Below are 18,222 nucleotides of genomic sequence, written 5' to 3'. Positions count from 1 at the left end.
CTTTACACAAACTGACTTTGTATACAACAAGAAACAGCTTTATGCAAAGTTAAATAACTTTCTGCAGAGAAGACATTTGACATGCAAATAGCAGATTTTCACATTTCTGTATGTCTCTACTTGAGCCCTCTGGGACTGGAGCCCAGCTGCCGGCCTTGTTTCCAGTGACTTCCAGAGCACACACACACACACCTGACAGACATCCAATTACCCAGAGATCACCACAGGCTCCAGTCTTTCCACCAGCTAATAAATGTCTCCTGCTTAATCCTAATTACATTTAGTCATTAGTCATCTGAGAACGCCTGGACTGAAACCATCTAGACAAATGCAGCATTATTTCAACCTACAAAACCAGAAACACCCTTTTCGTCCTGAACCATATGGCTTATATTCCAGCCGTGCAGCTAAATACACAATATTATGTAAGATACAAGAGGTAAATAACGTGATGCTCAGTCCATATTTACACTGTAAATAAAGAAATAAATAACAGAAAATGTACTGGAAATTTTCTGCCAGGAAATTATCCATTTATTTTATGGACATTTCTGAGAAAACACCAAGCAATGAAGCACAAACTTCAATATAGAAAATTCCTTCATGTTGTGTCCTATTTTTACAGGGGGTTTTTTTGTGTCCTATTTTTACAGTTATTTTTTTTTTTCAATTATTATTATTCAAATATAATGTTATTCAAATATAAATTAAAATGCATTGAATACAAACCCTTTTTTAATTTAATCGGCCAATTTAATTTCATTGTACACTTCTATTTTTTTTTATTTATTTATTTTTTTTACATTTTCATCATTACAACACACGCCACAACAAGGTTTAAATTATTAACATCAGTTAATGTTTTTAACAAATTAACAAAATAATTTTACTAATTAATGTTTAGAGAATGTATTAATCTAGGTTAATCTTATTTTAAGAATATACTATTGTTCAGGTAATTCATGTTTGTTCATAATAAATTAACAAATATTACTTTACATAACTTAAAATTTAAGAAATGTATTGAACCAGATCTTTCCAGTTATTTTTGATGTGATTTTGAACTTAAAGCTCATTTTTTTAATAACACTAATAATTCAATATCATTTGTTTTATTAGACAACATAGCATAGATTAACTTGCTTGTAACATTGAAATTTTATTGATTTTATTTTACCTTTTTTTTGACAAAATAGTATAGAGAGTAATTACATCATCTTTCGAAGGTTTTTTTTATTTTTTATTTTTTTATTTTACTTAAGTAAACAAATGAAACCAATGCAAACACAATTACATTTACATTACAAAGATCTATTATTACAGAGTTCCTCCAAGATGATGACTTTTCCAATCCAGGAAAATGACTAATCCCTGATATTGCCAGGGTTTTCCATGACACAGTAACCTATAGCCAGGCCTTTTCTCAGATTTCATCAAACAGATTTGTTTAAAATAAAAGGAGAATCAACGTCTATTTAATCTTCTACACCTAAGTACCTCAAAGTAGAAGTCGTACACCTGATGATGCTAGTAGGCTAACATTGGCGCCTTAAGAAAAAATCCAACATTTAAGTCCCAAAAATCATCCTGCCACCACTCGATAACAAAACATAAATAAAAAATGTCCACTTTTATGCATACACTTCATCATGAATTGACAACAACATTGCACCAGCATGCATGTATGCATTAAACTAGAGCAACTATAACGTTACGCATTCTGACCAGCAGAAAGTTGCGAGGATCAACAGATGATACATTGTATCCGCTGCAATTGCAACGACATTCGAATGTTCGAATTTAGGCTATTACACTGAAATGCTCGCGACGGATACAGTGAGCTGATAGTTTAATTCAGTCGAAAACCTTACCACGAGCGCTCGTCTTCACAAACCCACGAGATGCATGTGCCTTGAGCTTCATCTCGGAGAAACTCGCTCTGAAAGAGCCTGCAGAGGTCTTGAGGAGACTCTAGGCAGCCCACCACGCATGTGTTGAGAGCTGCATGGGAATCAGCGGATGAAGTTGATGGATTATTGGTAACAGAAGCACGTAGAGCTAACCAAAGGAGGTTTCTATGGAAGCAGATTAGACTCAATAATAATTAACGCAAAAGACACGATGCACATGCATATCCCAATTCACATGCATAAAACCATTTCACCTGCACGGAAAATATTATTAATAATAATAATAATAATAATAATAATAATAATAATAATAATAATAATAATAATATATTATATATTATAATTCACGTGTACAAAATAAGAACAAATATTCATAAAATACGTTTCACAAATGCAAAAAACCCAATCCACAGATGTACAACCGTGTACAAAAATTATGAATGTTAAAAATTTACGAGTTCATCATGGACTGTGAATGTGATAATCGCCTCAAAATCGAAAATCGTATCGAAAATACACACAGAAATCAAAGGCGATTCACACATTAACAGTCCGTGATGAACACATGAATTTTAAATATTAAAAATTTTTGTATACAGTTGTACATCTGTGAATTGTGTTTTGCATTTGTGAAACGTATTTTATGAATATATATTCTTATTTTGTGCACGTGAATTGGTTTTTGTGAATATATATTTTTTATATATTTATATATTACAGTTGTAATATATATATATATATATATATATATATATATATATATATATATATATATTTTTTTTTTTTTTTTTTTTTTTTTTGTGCACATGAATTGGGTCTTATGCATGTGAATTGGGATGCATGTGTGCATCGTGTCTGTTGCGTGAATTATTATTGAGTCTAATCTGCTTCCATAGGTTTCTGGGGTTTGTGATCAGTGACCACCCTAAAGGCGGGGCGAAACCACACGTTTTGGGTGGGTGTGGGGGGCAAAAAGGATGTGAATGGGAAAATCGAAGCCGTGCCATATCATTTCAAAATTAATGAGCTGTTTTCTGCAGTTGAAAGCAGTTATTGATTATTTTGTTGATTGTTGAGATGAGAATACTGACTGCATTTAGGCCGTAACTTATTGCATTATTCTTATTGCATATACATAATATACGCATATACATAATAATATCATATCATATACATAAAATATCATATACATTTTATATACATAATAATATCCTCTGAAACATATTATAATGAAATAAATATATCAAATTAATACACACTTGGCATACATATGCAACACGCGTAGTTATTAGTGCTAAGTAATTTCACGTCCGTGCGCCGCATTTAAAACACTTAGATATTTAAGCTACTTTTACAAAAATGCTTTAGAAGAAAACATTACAGGTGTGCATCTTGACACAGAACAATGACACTGACATATCTTAGAATTTTCAGTTCAGCTCAAACATGCATTTTAGTCTGGGACTAGTTTAAGCCTTGTCTGTGAAACCGGGGTTAATATACTTATTTCCATGAGATTCGTTATTAGGCTTGTCATTTGTAGTCAATCGCGCCACCTTCTGGTCAAAAATGTAAGTGGCTCCTCACGGAATACTAGGAAAAACGACAACAATTTTCTACACTGTCAAATTATGTGCAGATTATAATTATTAGAAGGCTGTGCATACTGATCAGGAGGAACAAATAAGGGGGCATATTGGGGGCATTGTCCTATAAAGTTATGTATTATACATTTAAATTAACAGCACAAGGAAAGTATTGAGGTATGGTAGCTTTATGGTGAAAAGTCTAACATTGATAAATCATTACGTTACATACATTTATGTACTCACATACCCAGCCGGGCATATTTAGACACAAATAAAATACACGGAAAAAAAAAACTGACCACAAAAACGCATAAACAAAATTCACAACACTAATGCACACTGAAAACAAATAATGAAGTAGGATTTACTTAGGGAAAAAGCTACGAATCGATTTTCACTCAGTATGCTAGTAAATTCCACAAATAATTCCAAAAGAAATAGCAAGTAACACACTGAATAAATGTGACGTTTTGAGACTTTTATTTTGAAAACAGCGGCCATGTATTAACTCTCGGTTGGGCTTACTGTAGCAAATACTGATCACTTGTACTTTCATTTGTTGGAGCATGGCTTTCCAGTGTCAGAGAGACTGTTATATGCAGGAGGTATGTGACTGTTTCTAATGTTGATGATATTTCACTGTATGTGTATCGCCAGACCACTGCATGCGGAAAACTATCTGAATGAGTGAACATATGTGCAGTTTACAATGACAGCACATGTCCAGCAGCAGTGACAGCTGCAGAGATTATACTATGATGATGACATGATAAAACCTGATATTAACATTAACAAGGTACTTTTTACAGTTCGACACGTGTGTCGTGTCTTGCGTGCCTGCAGAATTAACCCTCGAGAATAATGGAAAGAAAGACAAGCTGAAGGGCTTTAATCTGAAGCTGAAAGACACGATTCTGTTTCCAGAGGGCGGAGGACAGGTCAGTTTCCCCTCTAATGTCATGCCATGCAGGCAACTAGATACAATATTTGATTTTACAATCCCTGAATGTATTGTGCATTGCATGAGCATGATTTGAGATTGATGTCTTTTTATTTAATTTCCAGCCTGATGATCACGGGACGGTTGGAGGTGTCCCTGTCCTGCGGGTGCTGAGACAAGGTCCGGAGGCGGTGCATTTCATCAGCTCTGCTCTGGAGGAGGGTCAGGAGGTGCACATCAAGCTGGACTGGGAGCGACGCTTTGACCACATGCAGCAGCATTCGGGTGAGGAAGGAATGAGTGTTTAGGTGAACTATTACTTTAACCCAGTGAAGGCAAACATAAAAAAAGGTTTGCACATGTTTTTTTCCTGAGTGTCATTTTTGATACATCAGGGTTTTATGACACATATAGTATGATATAAGTGAGAATATGGACCTTTAGTAACACTCTAGGAGGAAAAAACACCTCAGTTTTATTGAAACTGAGCCAAAATATCCAATTTGGTGCTGTTACAGTTGCATGTGAAATATGATACAGCAGGCTTTATAGGGTTAAATGAACCTCAAACTAATTTCATCACATGCTTATTGCCATTTTTAAAGGTCAACACTTGATCACAGCTTTGGCTGATACAATGTTTGGATACAAAACTACCTCTTGGTAAGAGCTTTGGCAGAATTTATTAAATGACTCGGGAATAAATTTGATTTCTAAATGTTAAACCATCCGGCTGCTTATGTAATGATCCAGGGATTTGGGACGTCAGCGTAGCAGCATAGAGCTGGACACAGCCGCGGTGAAGCCTGGAGAGATGGAGGCTTTGGAGGTGGCTGTGAATGAAAAGATTCGTGCACACATTCCAGTCACCGTCAATCTCCTGTCCATTGATGATCCTGCTGTGGAGAAGGCATGTGTGCACCTTCAGAAATCTACTATCAGTCTTTTTTCAAAACATTTACACACTTTAAGTTTTCTAACCCACACTACAGAGCAAATGAGTTCTCATTAATCAGTAATTCAATGTGCGCAATAATGAATATTAAAAATTAAACGAAGCAAAAAAAACAACAATAAATAATATTTAAAGGGAAAACCATAATATGCAATGTTGTTCAAACGTTTTGGATTGCTAAGATTTTTAAAATGTTTTTAAAAGAAAGTCTCTTATGTTCACCAAGGGTGCATCTATTTGATAAAAAAAACTAATATATATATATATATATATATATATATATATATATATATATATATATATATATATATATATATATAGATATATATATATATATATATATATATATATATATATATAGAGAGAGAGAGAGAGAGAGAGTGATATATATACTATTGTAAATAATATTAGTTTAAAATGTATTTTAAAATGTAATTTATCCCTGTGATGTAAAGCTGAATTTTCAGTATCATCAGTGTCACATGATCCCTCAGAAATCATTCTAATATGCTGATTTGCTGCTCCAGAATCATTTATCATTATTATTAATGTTGAAAATGATTGTCCTGGCTGCTTAATATGTTTTGTGGAAACTGTGATTTTTATTTCAGAATTATTTGATGTATAAAAAAGAACATTTATTTGAATAGACATTATATAATGTCTCTACAGTCAGCAACCTTGCTGCTAAAATATAAAAAATGTATAAAAAATTAATAGAAATGTGTTGACAAAATAAAACTGAATGAAGCTAACTACAACAAAACTGAAATTAAAAGCAAATTTCAAAATCCAAAAGTACTATAATCTTATATTGAGATAAGAAAGGAAAACAGCTTTTATTTATATTTGCCTCTATTTTGCTTTTTAGTTTGTTTGTTTTTGTTTGTTTTTTTACAAAATCTCTTGCAATTTTTTTGTTACTTTTTTCGTAAGTTTATAGAATTTCATAAGATCTTTTGATGACTTACATATATCTTTAATGATTTTAAAATAACCCATGTCTCCAAATTCACTAACAAACCACTGTTTTCTTTCTATTCTCATAAACAGGTGCGAAGCCGAGGTCTTCCTGATGACCACGCAGGGCCCATCAGGATCATTGACATCGAGGGCGTAGATGCCAACATGTGCTGCGGGACTCATGTGTCCAACCTCAGTCACCTTCAGGTCAGACCTCCTCTCCCTGCCAAGCACATTTCAGGCCAACTTAACTGTGAGTGTTATTCAGAGCTTTTCTACTGTTGAATCACTCAAAAAGTGTGCTCCTTAGGTAATAAAGATTTTGGGGACCGAAAAAGGGAAGAAGAATAAAACCAACCTGATTTTCATAGCTGGCAGCAGAGTGCTGAAATATGCTGAAAAGAGTTACAGCATTGAAAAATCACTGACCGGCCTTCTCAAGTGAGTTAGAGTCACGTGACCTGTCTGCTTTCTTCTAGCATGAGCTAATGTTTGTCGTTGTGGTTTATTAGGACAGGGGCAGATGAGCATGTTGATGCTGTGGACAAGCTACAGAAGACGGTCAAACGTCTTCAGAAGGTAACCTGCTGTGTCAGTAAACAAGGATTAATCTTGGACTTTTGCAATTATTAATCATTCCCCTTCATGTTCCACTGACAGAGTAATCTTATTATCCTGAGGGAGATGGCTGTTCTGATAGCGCAGAACTTCAAAAACAAAGCGGACAGAGGAAACTTCTTCAGCTTACACAAGTGTGTGATTGACTTTGCCTGTATGAGTGCATCGAATCGACAAGAAAGGCTGTCAACTTACTCTACTTCCATGTCCTTATGTATTTCTGATTACATTTCCAATATTCAAAAGTTCAATCCAAGCCTTGTTCTTTTGACAGTAAAGACGGTGATAATGAGTTCATGAACATCATCGCCAATGAAATTGGATTTCTGGTGAAGCACATCTCTTATTCATTGAGTAGCATGTATGTGCATTGCTGGATTGAAGATTGGTGTGTAGTTTATAGTCTCACTGCTGTGTTTGTGTAGGACACAGTGATCTTTCTGACCGTGGGTGAGGAGAAGGGTGCAGGACTGTTCCTGCTCGCCGGGCCTGAGGATATTGTCACTGAAGTGGGACCTCGGTAAGACCAATCCTAATTTATTCACTTTCATTCTGCCAGTTTTGAACCCTGTAAAGCCTGCCATGTGAAATGACATCAAAATGGAATAGTGTGTCAAACCTTTACCCAGTGTCTGAAAAAATCGATTCTTTACGTGTTTTTTGTTGAGTATCATTTTTGATACATCAGACTTTGATACCTCATAAAGTATGGAGCTCATACTCGAGGAAGAATAAACATCTGAGTTTTATTCAGAAATATGCAATTTTGTGCAGTTACTGAGATTTACAGTTTAAAAGTAAAATGAAATAGCTTTTAATGTAAATCAATAAAAATGTTGTTAATAAATTTTAATGTGTAATATAGGTTTTGTCTCTATATCTATAAATATGTCTTATTAAGATTAGCATTTTTCATGCTGTTTTATGATCAACGTGCTGTCATTTTTTTTTTAAATCAAATATATAATGCTATGTGATTTAATGATAACTGAGAGATGAACAAATAAGCGCTCCTCAAAAGCCTGATGTATCTTATTTGATACTCTCATTTTTAGCATGATTTTTCAAAAAAGAAATGATGTATTTAATCAAGTGCACTTAGTCCAGTAAGTGTTCATCTTCCAACATTACTAAAAATTAGTGCTGTCAAATGATTAATCGCGATTAATTACATCCAAAATCAAGCGTTTTTGTTTACATAATATATGTGTGTGCACTGTGTATATTTATTTTGTATATATAAATACAAACACATGCATGTATATGTTTAAGAAAAATACATTGTTTATATATTAAATATATTTATATATAATATAAGATATAATAATATAAATATATATACATGTGAATATTTTTAAAATATATACTGTATGTGTGTGTAATTATATATACATAATAAATAAACAGTACACACACATATTATGTAAGCAAAAACTCTTATTTTGTATTTGGTTGATTTTTTTTGTTTGGTACTAAAAATATAAATGTAATTGTTGTAAAGATTTTACTGCAAAAAGACATACGTACCACAACCTGAAGGGAGACAGTTTTCCAGTAAAACTACAAGGCCTTTTACGTACTAAAACACTATATTCTGTCAGTCAGATGACAGAAGACATGTAATAGATGTGTACAACAAGTTTTTGATAATTTAGAGGAGATAGAAATCTGCATATCAAATATGAGATAGTAGGCTTTATAGGGTTTAGTTGCATCTCATTATTATTATTCAAGAGGCAGCTTAATCTGGCAAAGTAGCGCCCACTTAAACAGACAAAGACTCTCTGCCTGCGTGTTAAGTGACTCAGATAATCGATACCACAATAATACACGGACATGAAAAGAAGTGTTCAAATGACATACTTTCCCAAGGTTGCATGTAGATTTATGTTGTGCAGTGATTCTTCCAGTAGGTGCCACTCTTCTGAAACGTATTCTCTTGTGTTTGTGTCGTGGTGTGCAGGGTGTCAGAGCTGCTGCAGGGTAAAGGAGCAGGAAAGGCTGGACGTTACCAGGGTAAAGCCAATAGTCTGGTGAAGAGAGCAGAAGCTGAGGCTTTACTGAAGGAGCACAGCTGCAAACTCACTGCAGGAGAAGAATAAAATGACCGCATACAGTCATGATGACCCAGAACACATGCATCAAGCAGCGACTCGACAAAACTAGACTGCTTTGTTGCAGTCTACACTGGAAGCGCACAATATGTTACAATCATGATGCACCTTCAGTTGATAGAGGCTCCATTTCTGTTTTTGGTGCACTACATAACTACTCCAGCCTATTTATTTATATATACATACACATACCCATGCTTTAGATTTATTAGTTATACTGTATGTTAAACTTCTGACTTGTTGCATCACAGTCATCTTGTGATGTTTTGGAGCTTCAGATTTAAATAATTTTACTAGAGTACCGACAGTTTTTCAGCTGTTCTTAAAAAGCCCATGCAAATGTAGTTTTTAAACGAATGGATTTCTAAGTGGAAATTTAAAGAAACCAATTCTAAATTATATTTGCAGTCTTACAGCGGATTGGTCTGTAAACATTTGTAGATAACATGCCACTTCATCACATCCAATGCAGAAAAATTTAAGCCACTGCTGTCAGGGTTCAGGTAGAGGGATGAGGCAAGGACTCAATGATGCAGAGAGAAGGGCTCTTTAATAATAAAAAAATAAGATAAACAAACTACCCCGTAGGGGAAACAGACAAAACTAGACTGGCAAGGCAAAGGCACGAGAAACCACAGACAAATATTTGACGACGAAATAACAACCAGACTGCAAAAACACAATGAGAATAAATAGGGAGCTAATGAGGAGGGTAACGAGGGAACACATGTGGGGAAAATTACATCAATAATCAGGTAACAAGATGGGTGGGGTCAAGACAATTGACGAGGACACATGGCACATAGGAACCAAGACAAAAGCCATGTGCTTACACAAAACAAAAACACATGGCCAGCAAACCAATCACAAGCCATGTGCTTGAACTAGACAAACACGCAGCTGATGAGCAAACTCATCAGCCGCGTGTTCACACAAGACAGCACGCAGCCAGCGAAAAACCAAGCTGCGTGCAACAATACAAAAACACTGGAGACCACACGCTCCCACAACAAGACAGAACAGGGAGCGCGAGTGTCCGGTCCCCGACCCGAAACCTCAGCAAGACATGAGTGCCGGGATCCGAACAACACGCTCCAACATAAAACAGGACACGCAGACGAGAGCACACGGCTCGAGCAGTCTCGAAGCCGCGCACTCACATTAAAACAATGACATGACGTGAGTGTCAGGGCTCTGTCACAAAACCATGAATGACACTAGACAGAAGTGACAGAACCTTGACACTAGCCCCCCTCAAAAGGGACGCCACCTGGCATCCCTAACGAGGAACACCCAAAAACAAGACAGGAACATGACAGTACTGGCAAGGCAACACAAGACTGATACACAACAGAAAACAAGACATTGAAATCAAAACAGACAAAATAGGGGAGGGAGGGGAGGGAGCCCAGTCAGCCAACAGGAAAACCCAAGCAGTTATTAAAAGGGACCAGGGAGGGGCGGGAGGGCTGAGCCAAGGAGGCTCAGGCAGTCCAGGAGTCCCAGCAGTGGGCCAGGGTGGAGCCGGAGGAACGAGCCAGCAAGGATCTGGGCTAACAGGAACCCCGGCAGACCAGCAGGGCGGAACCAGTGGGAGAGACCAAGAGGGCTCCGGCTTAACAGAAACCCCGACAGACCACCAGGGCGGTGCCGGAGGGACAGACCAGCGAGGCTCCGGCCTAACAGGAACCCCGGCAGACCACCAGGGTGGAGCAGGAGGGACAGACCAGCGAGGATCCGGCCTAACAGGAACCCCGGCAGACCAGCAGGGCGGAACCAGTGGGAGAGACCAAGAGGGCTCCAGCTTAATAGAAACCCCGACAGTCTACCAGGGCGGTGCCGGAGGGACAGACCAGCAAGGCTCCGGCCTAACAGGAACCCCGGCAGACCACCAGGGCGGAGCAGGAGGGACAGACCAGCGAGGATCCGGCCTAACAGGAACCCCGGCAGACCACCAGGGCAGAACCAGACAGAGAGACCAGGAGGCCTCCAGCAAAACAGGGACCCCAAACAGATAGCAAGGGCAAAACCGGCAAGGCACTCAATGGCGGAGCCAGCATCAGGGCAAGGAGCTTTGACCGAGCCGGCATCAAGGCAAGGAGCTTGGGCAGGGGCGGCGCCGGCAGGGCAAGGAGCTTGGGCGGCGCCGGCAGGGCAAGGAGCTTGGGAGGTGCCGGCAGGGTAAGGAGCTTGGGCGGCGCCGGCAGGGCAAGGAGCTTGGGCATGACTGGAATGTTCTCCAGACCAGCAGTGGGCTCCCGAATGGCCTCCGGGCCATGTGGGATGGAGGAAGCCTTTCTTCTCCTCCTCCTCCGTTTCTGAGACCGGGGTGCTGCAGCCTCATCAGGCACCTCTGGGGGCGCTGCAGCCTCATCAGGCACCTCTGGGGGCGCTGCAGCCTCATCAGGCACCTCTGGGGGCGCTGCAGCCTCATCAGGCACCTCTGGGGGCGCTGCAGCCTCATCAGGCACCTCTGGGGGCGCTGCAGCCTCATCAGGCACCTCTGGGGGCGGCAGGGCAGAGCCATTCCTCTTCCTTCCCCTCCTCCGTCTACAAGAGTGAAGAGCTGCAGTCTCTTCGGCCACCTCTAGGGGTTCTGCAGTGTCACAAGTCACCTCAGGGGGCACTGCCGCTATGACAGGCACCACAGGCAGCACTGAAGCCTCCTTAGCTGGGGAACGTGCCACGAACTCCACAAATTCCCCAAACGACAGGTGGTCCAGCCCCCTCATACTCCACCAGCTGAGAGGCTCATCAAGGGCGTAATTGAAGAGGTCCTTGAGGGCTGCATCATTAAACTCCAATCCCTCTGCAGTACCGCTGAACTCCAGGGCAAAAATCCCTCACATCAGTCCCTTGTTGATGGAGAGAGCTCAAGGTCTTAAACTGGAGCATGCGCTGATAGTGGGGGCTGGAGAGAGTGGAGGCTGGTGGACGGTGCAAACCCTTCTTCAGCTGAGTCCTCATAGTGTTTAGTTCGTACTGTCAGGGTTCAGGTAGAGGGATGAGGCAAGGACTCAATGATGCAGAGAGAAGGGCTCTTTAATAATAAAAAATAAGATAAACAAAAACTACCCCGTAGGTGAAACAGACAAAACTAGACTGGCAAGGCAAGGCACGAGAAACACAGACAAATATTTGACGACGAACTAACAACCAGACTGCAAACACAATGAGAATAAATAGGGAGCTAATGAGGAGGGTAACGACGAGGGAACACATGTGGGGGAAAATTACATCAATAATCAGGTAACAAGATGGGTGGGGGTCAAGACAATTGACGAGGGACACATGGCACATAGGAACCAAGACAAAAGCCATGTGCTTACACAAAAAAAAAAACACAAGCACATGGCCAGCAAACCAATCACAAGCCATGTGCTTGAACTAGACACAAACACGCAGCTAATGAGCAAACTCATCAGCCGCGTGTTCACACAAGACAGCACGCAGCCAGCGAAAACCAAGCTGCGTGCAACAATACAAAACACTGGAGACCACACGCTCCCACAACAAGACAGAACATGGAACGCGAGTGTCCGGTCCCCGACACGAAACTCAGCAAGACATGAGTGCCGGGATCCGAACACCACGCTCCAACATAAAACAGGACACGCAGACGAGAGCACACGGCTCGAGCAGTCTCGAAGCCGCGCACTCACATTAAAACAATGACATGACGTGAGTGTCAGGGCTCTGTCACAAAACCATGAATGACACTAGACAGAAGTGACAGAACCCTGACAACTGCGCTGTGACACCACACCGTTTGCTTCTAATGCAGCTACAGTGCTGCTGTGATCAGAGAAACATTACATGGATGGGGGACTTCGGAGTAAATTGGAGCATGAGTGATAATGCCTTTCCACTGGAAATAATACAAATATTTCTAAGGCTAATCGTTTTGTAAAAGTATAAAGTGTTGTACAGTTATGGGATTGAGTTTACAAAAACATTGTCTTATTTTGATCAGAATTAAATGACTCCATGGCCTATGAAGTATATGTATTGATATTTTTTCCTTTGTTAATTTGAAGTATTGCACACCCTTCAGAAATCAACATAATGCACATAATTCATTGTTTATTTATTAGCCACTGGAATGGTTAATAATTGCCAACACATACTGAATTAAGTGTATAAGCATAAAAAATCTAGTAAATTTACTCAACCTCATGTCATTCCAAATCCATATGATTAACGGTTTTTCTCAATCGATTTGACACTTTTCTCCAATGCAATGTAACAATTAGCACAGCCATCCAAACACAACATTATCTTAACCAAACAGTTCAACTTTACAGCACTGTAATTTTTTCTTGTAATGCATTTATTAAAAGAAAATCTATAGTTGTGTTCTCTATTGATTATAAAACACATTCAGCTGTAGATGCACAAATATGCTAATGAGAATATATATTTATTGCAATTCTTCAACAGGGAGTTTTGTTTTGTTCCAACACCAACACCTGCTATCACCCACGAGAAAAAAAAAACAAATTGCCCCTTTAAACTTAAAATCTGTTCGTGCCACCTTTAGCAGAAGAACTTTTTGAGCTGGTGAAAATACTAGTGTACTAATAATTTTGGCCACCACTGTATATACATACGTGTGTTTGCTGTATACATGAATTATCCTAAATTACTGATCTTGCCTTTCATTTACATCTGGAAGAGAATTTCATTGCATTTTATCTAGACTACATATTTGCTGTGCTTGCATCATAGGAGAAAAAAAAATGTAAGGAGTTTGAATCCATGCTTGAAAAGCTCATGTCTCAACATCTCAACAGGCCTCTTCCTTTGAGGCTGGTGATGTTGTTCTGGACCATTATGTCAACAATGCTGCTATTCCATTTAAAATAATCTTGATTGTCCACCTGAATGATCTCAAACTTCAATTCTGAAAAATGTTTGAACATTTACAGTAAGTAACAGAAGTTGGACTAAACTTCTGGACCCACGAGGACTAAACATCTGTACTATCAACAATCACAGTCCACCCCCAGCTTCTCTAAAGGAGAGCCCATGATTTTACATGGTCAACTGGGGTAATTCTGATTTGATCTGAAATTCATCTGCACCTTCTACCTCTCCTTCCACCCAGTCCATTGAAATAAAGTGAAACCAAAAACGCAAATAAAAACACCAATACTAAACAAGATATATTTTCAGTGTTTTATTAAAAATGACCTAAATAATTTCTTAAAATAAAATATTACAGAGAATCCATCAAAAAATACACCTCTTAGGGAGGACAAAAATCGTCCTCCTATATACATATACTGTAGTTTAGAATTTCAGTTCTCAAAAAAGAACTTAACACTTATTTTGTCAAATGCCAGACCGTTTCATGTAGATCCAAAGGCACTAAAATATAAAAACACTACAATTCTTTATCTCACACAGCGCACCATTGTAATATGTAATATAACAGTGCTTAAGTGTCTGCATCCCTTAGTTAGAAAACACATTTAAACAGGCAAGTTGTTCATTGGCAGTGTTCTATGGAAAACATGCTAGTTTGAAATATTGTAAATGATTGTGTAGTTGCTCACAGTCTTTTGCAGTTCTTTCTCAGCTTAAAGCTGTTTTTTGCTTTGTGAACCGAGGGCTCCAGACACGCAGTATGGGATGATGCTGACCGTGACGAGGGGAACGGTGGCGCTCTTGCAGAAAGACAGCAGGTAGAAGAGGGCAGCCGTGTGTGTAGGAGGCTTGATGGTATCGAAGAGATGCAGCAGAGACAGAGAGGCGATGATACAGGCCATTCTGACTCGAGCGCTGCTGCTCTTCTTGCTTTCAGTGTACAGCGGAGAGTGAAGGCCAAGTCCCAGACCAAACAGGGTGCCCATGTTCCTCAACAGGCTGGCGAACGGCGTTGTGTCCAAGTGGACCCAGGCTGGATTGACGCACCACCGCTGGGCTTTCTCAAGGGTCCACAGCAGATCCACACCCAGAGCTTTGAGGAGCAGGTACAAGCCCACCGCAAAAGAGAGCAGGAACAGAGTGATGTTGAAGTAATTCTTTAGACTGGCACTGTAGATCCATTTCTGTCTGTTGAAGGCCTCGGCAACAATCATGCCTGTGAAAAACAAGAATAAATATATTAATTTTCAAAAAGACATTTACACATTTTTTGTGCTCCTTCAGTTTAACAGGTACACAAAAGGTCAAAAATATATAGTAATTAAAAATTTTTGTATATTTGAAAAAAGCCTCTTATTCTCACCAAGGCTGAATTAATTTGATCTAAAATATAGATTTTAATATTGTGATAAAACATTTTAAAATGATTTATTTCTGTGATGTTAAAGCTGAATTTTCAGCATCATTACCTCAGTCTTCAGTGTCACACGATCCTTCAGAAATCATTCTAATATGCTGATTTACTGTTCAGATATTATCAGTTATTGCTGGTGCCTGATTAAGGAATTTTAATGAATTTATATTACAATGGTTCTTAAGTTTTTGCTACTTAATATTTTTGTGGAAGCCATGATACATATATTTTTAGAATTGTTTGATTAATGTAAAATTCAATGTACAGCAATTTTGCTTAAATAGAAATATTTTGTAATATTTAACTTTACTGTCACTTCAATGCTTGATTGCTGAATAAAATACAATTCTTTTATTTACCCCAAACCTTTGATTATATTAAATATGAAGCAGCAAATCAGCATATTAGAATGATCTCTGACAGATCATGTGACACTGAAGACTGGAGTAACGGCTGCTAAAAATTCAGCTTTGCATCACAGGAATAAATCACATTTAAAAATATGTTCAAAGAGAAAACAGTTATTTTAAATTGCAATAATATTTCACAATATTTCTGTTTTAATATATTTTTGGTCAAATAAATACATCTTTGGTGAGCAGGAAAGACTTCTTTCAAAATGAAACCCCCCTTGGAGAATCTTTATTTTTAAGAGTATAGAAATTACAATTTATTGAGCTGTTTACCTGAAATAACTCCTGCAAAAACTTGATGGGGGAAATGAGCAGCGATGAAGACCCGAGAGAGACAAACACAGACCTGGACCGTCCAGAAGAGTGTCCAAAGTGAACCACGCAAGTATCTGATTAAAAAACAGATAGTACATCATAAACATCCTGCAGATCTAACTATCTATTTCAAAACAAACACAAAGTAAAAATGACCTGATAGTGATAAAGATTGACTTACAGGCTCTTAGATGAGGATTTCTTCTCTTTGCTCAGCATTATGGCGAGGATTGAGGTGACCAATGTGTAGTAAACACCAGCAGCCCCCATAGCGTGACCAGACGGGCTTCCTGCATCAAGAAGCAGCTAAGTGATCAAAGTGCTCTTTTGATGTGTGATAAAACAGGTTTCAAGTGGACTAGTGTGGTACTTCTAGAGGAGAAAGACGCACCTGGACCGGTCTCACAGGTCATGGGATACTGCTCAATATGTGGCGTTGAGCTGTTGATGTAGTAGGAAGTCTCATGGACCCACCAGTATGGACGTTCTCCAAATAGGATCTAAATAGATAAAAGGAACAACATTACATTTCAATTCATGATTTAATTTGACAGTAAACTCTTATTTGCTTACCATTTGAAGACCAGATTGAGCCAGTCTCCTATCACAGCCACCCAGATGAGCTTGATCCCGACTGATTCTTTCAGATGGAACCAGATGGGAAAGAAGATGAAGAAGGTGTTCCTCAGATCTGCCACAAAGGAGATGAAAAGAAACCATCCTTGGGCGTCTTTGTAATGGGTCTGCAGGTATTGGGTGCTACTCACTCCAAACCCGTGCAATGTGTCCATCATAGCATTCATGTTTAGACTTTCTCTTAGGCACTATGTGTTGTAGAGCTTGTCCAGAGTGATAGTCCTCCAGCGCTTGCCTGTGGTTTTTTATACTAGCAGGCCCATCACCACAACGCATGGACAAAATGATCTTTGAACCTTGCACATGTGTAATAAAACACAGAGTGGAGCAGAAAAAAAAACAGAGTTAAGAGCTTGTTTGTCCTGTCAGAAGAGATAACGCACAAACAAGTTCATTAGAAAAAGGACTCAGAAAAGACGTAGCAGTGAATCATTGAACTCATCTGTGACCTCAGAAACACATCCAGCCTCAGTAAACATCTGCAACTATTTCTAAATATAAATAAATAATATATATATATATATATATATATATATTTGTGTGTGTGTGTATTGTATATATATATATATATATATATATATATATATATATATATATATATATATATATATATATATATATATATATATATATATATATATATAAGATATATATTTAGAAATTTTGTGTGTGTGTGTGCTAATAAATATAAAAACATAAAAATATATAAAATATATTAACTAAAAATAAAATATATAAAGATATATATTAATATAAATTTTATATATTTTTTAGGTTATGGGTGATTCTTGCAAATAAAAAAATTCATTTGTTACATAAAGAATATTATGTGTGTGTGTGTGTGTGTGTGTGTACTATTGAATATAAATATATATATATATATTTTTTTTACTAATAATAAGATATGTAAGTATATCTGTTGATATATTTCATCTAAAGCTACATTTGCATGAATTATAAAACATTAGGTAATGAGTGATTCTTACAAAAAAAATAATTATATATCAATTTGTTACATAAAGAATATTAATCCTAAAATTTGCATTATGCTATAATTCCCCTGCATAAAAAAAAAATAATTCAATATATTTAAATTTTTACTGTAATGTTATCTACTTAAGTACATTTTTTTTGTTGTTTATTTAAATTGGCATAAAAACAGTAATACAAGTTTGTAATGTCCCATTGGAAAACAAGCTGTTTATTAACTTGTGTTTTTTGTTTATTTGTTTGTTTGTATATTGATAAATTCTTTTAGGGTATATGGGTCTCTTTTTTTGCCAAAACAAACACATGTTGCAATTAATCTATAAACCTACGTCATTCTTGACTTTTTGAAAAACTAGGGCAAAAATGTAACAAAACAATTCAGAAGATAATATAAGCAGTATGGGAACCTGTTGCTCTCAGACAGGCATTCTTCTGACTGCTTACATAGGCACTTGCTGAATTATATTGAATTTGTTTGTTTACATGTGTGTTACAA

General features: G+C 37.8%; 3 protein-coding genes across 4 annotated transcripts in view; 1 reads left to right on the top strand and 2 right to left on the bottom strand.

Moving 5' to 3' along the window:
• The window catches only part of LOC109099488 (phosphatidylcholine:ceramide cholinephosphotransferase 1-like), a 32,065-nt gene extending 30,009 nt beyond the window's left edge, over positions 1-2,056 (bottom strand). Inside the window, exon 1 of the mRNA XM_042735007.1 lies at positions 1,872-2,056. The gene's annotated coding sequence lies outside the window, so the exon portion shown is untranslated. The remainder of the gene's footprint in view (positions 1-1,871) is intronic.
• A 1,917-nt stretch (positions 2,057-3,973) lies between these two features.
• Positions 3,974-12,291, top strand: LOC109072466 (alanyl-tRNA editing protein Aarsd1). Of its 2 annotated transcripts, XR_006156014.1 has the most exons (13): positions 3,974-4,104; positions 4,309-4,437; positions 4,565-4,724; positions 5,045-5,102; positions 5,193-5,349; positions 6,448-6,564; positions 6,668-6,798; positions 6,870-6,936; positions 7,018-7,109; positions 7,250-7,304; positions 7,401-7,495; positions 8,939-9,592; positions 12,086-12,291. XR_006156014.1 is itself a non-coding variant. In XM_019088694.2 (12 exons), exons 1-12 carry the CDS (start codon positions 4,066-4,068, stop codon positions 9,075-9,077), a joined length of 1,239 nt encoding a protein of 412 aa, XP_018944239.1. In that variant the 5' UTR covers positions 3,974-4,065; the 3' UTR covers positions 9,078-9,693. The 2 variants fall into 2 exon arrangements, 1 of the variants encoding a protein (XP_018944239.1); XM_019088694.2 differs by lacking the exon at positions 12,086-12,291 and having other exon boundaries at positions 8,939-9,693.
• Positions 12,292-14,253: 1,962 nt separating this feature from the next.
• LOC109072463 (glucose-6-phosphatase catalytic subunit 1-like) lies at positions 14,254-16,962 on the bottom strand. The gene is made up of 5 exons (XM_042735006.1): positions 16,673-16,962; positions 16,492-16,600; positions 16,282-16,390; positions 16,059-16,174; positions 14,254-15,174 (listed from the first exon to the last, which is right to left on the bottom strand). Exons 1-5 carry the CDS (start codon positions 16,901-16,903, stop codon positions 14,672-14,674), a joined length of 1,068 nt encoding a protein of 355 aa, XP_042590940.1. The 5' UTR covers positions 16,904-16,962; the 3' UTR covers positions 14,254-14,671.
• Between the last annotated feature and the right edge of the window lie 1,260 nt (positions 16,963-18,222).

Source organism: Cyprinus carpio, chromosome B12 (assembly GCF_018340385.1).
Source record: "Cyprinus carpio isolate SPL01 chromosome B12, ASM1834038v1, whole genome shotgun sequence".
Taxonomy (NCBI): Eukaryota; Metazoa; Chordata; class Actinopteri; order Cypriniformes; family Cyprinidae; genus Cyprinus; species Cyprinus carpio.
This window is presented reverse-complemented; position numbering and strand designations above follow the sequence as displayed.

Coding starts and splice junctions, on each gene's coding strand:
- LOC109072466 (XM_019088694.2), top strand. CDS start 4,066: ATGGCTTTCCAGTGTCAGAGAGACTGTTATATGCAGGAG. Junction 4,105..4,308: donor GAGACTGTTATATGCAGGAG/GTATGTGACTGT, acceptor TACTTTTTACAG/TTCGACACGTGTGTCGTGTC. Junction 7,496..8,938: donor GTCACTGAAGTGGGACCTCG/GTAAGACCAATC, acceptor CGTGGTGTGCAG/GGTGTCAGAGCTGCTGCAGG.
- LOC109072463 (XM_042735006.1), bottom strand. CDS start 16,903: ATGAATGCTATGATGGACACATTGCACGGGTTTGGAGTGAGTAGCACC. Junction 16,601..16,672: donor TCAATCTGGTCTTCAAATGG/TAAGCAAATAAG, acceptor TTATCTATTTAG/ATCCTATTTGGAGAACGTCC. Junction 15,175..16,058: donor TTTTGCAGGAGTTATTTCAG/GTAAACAGCTCA, acceptor TGTTTTTCACAG/GCATGATTGTTGCCGAGGCC.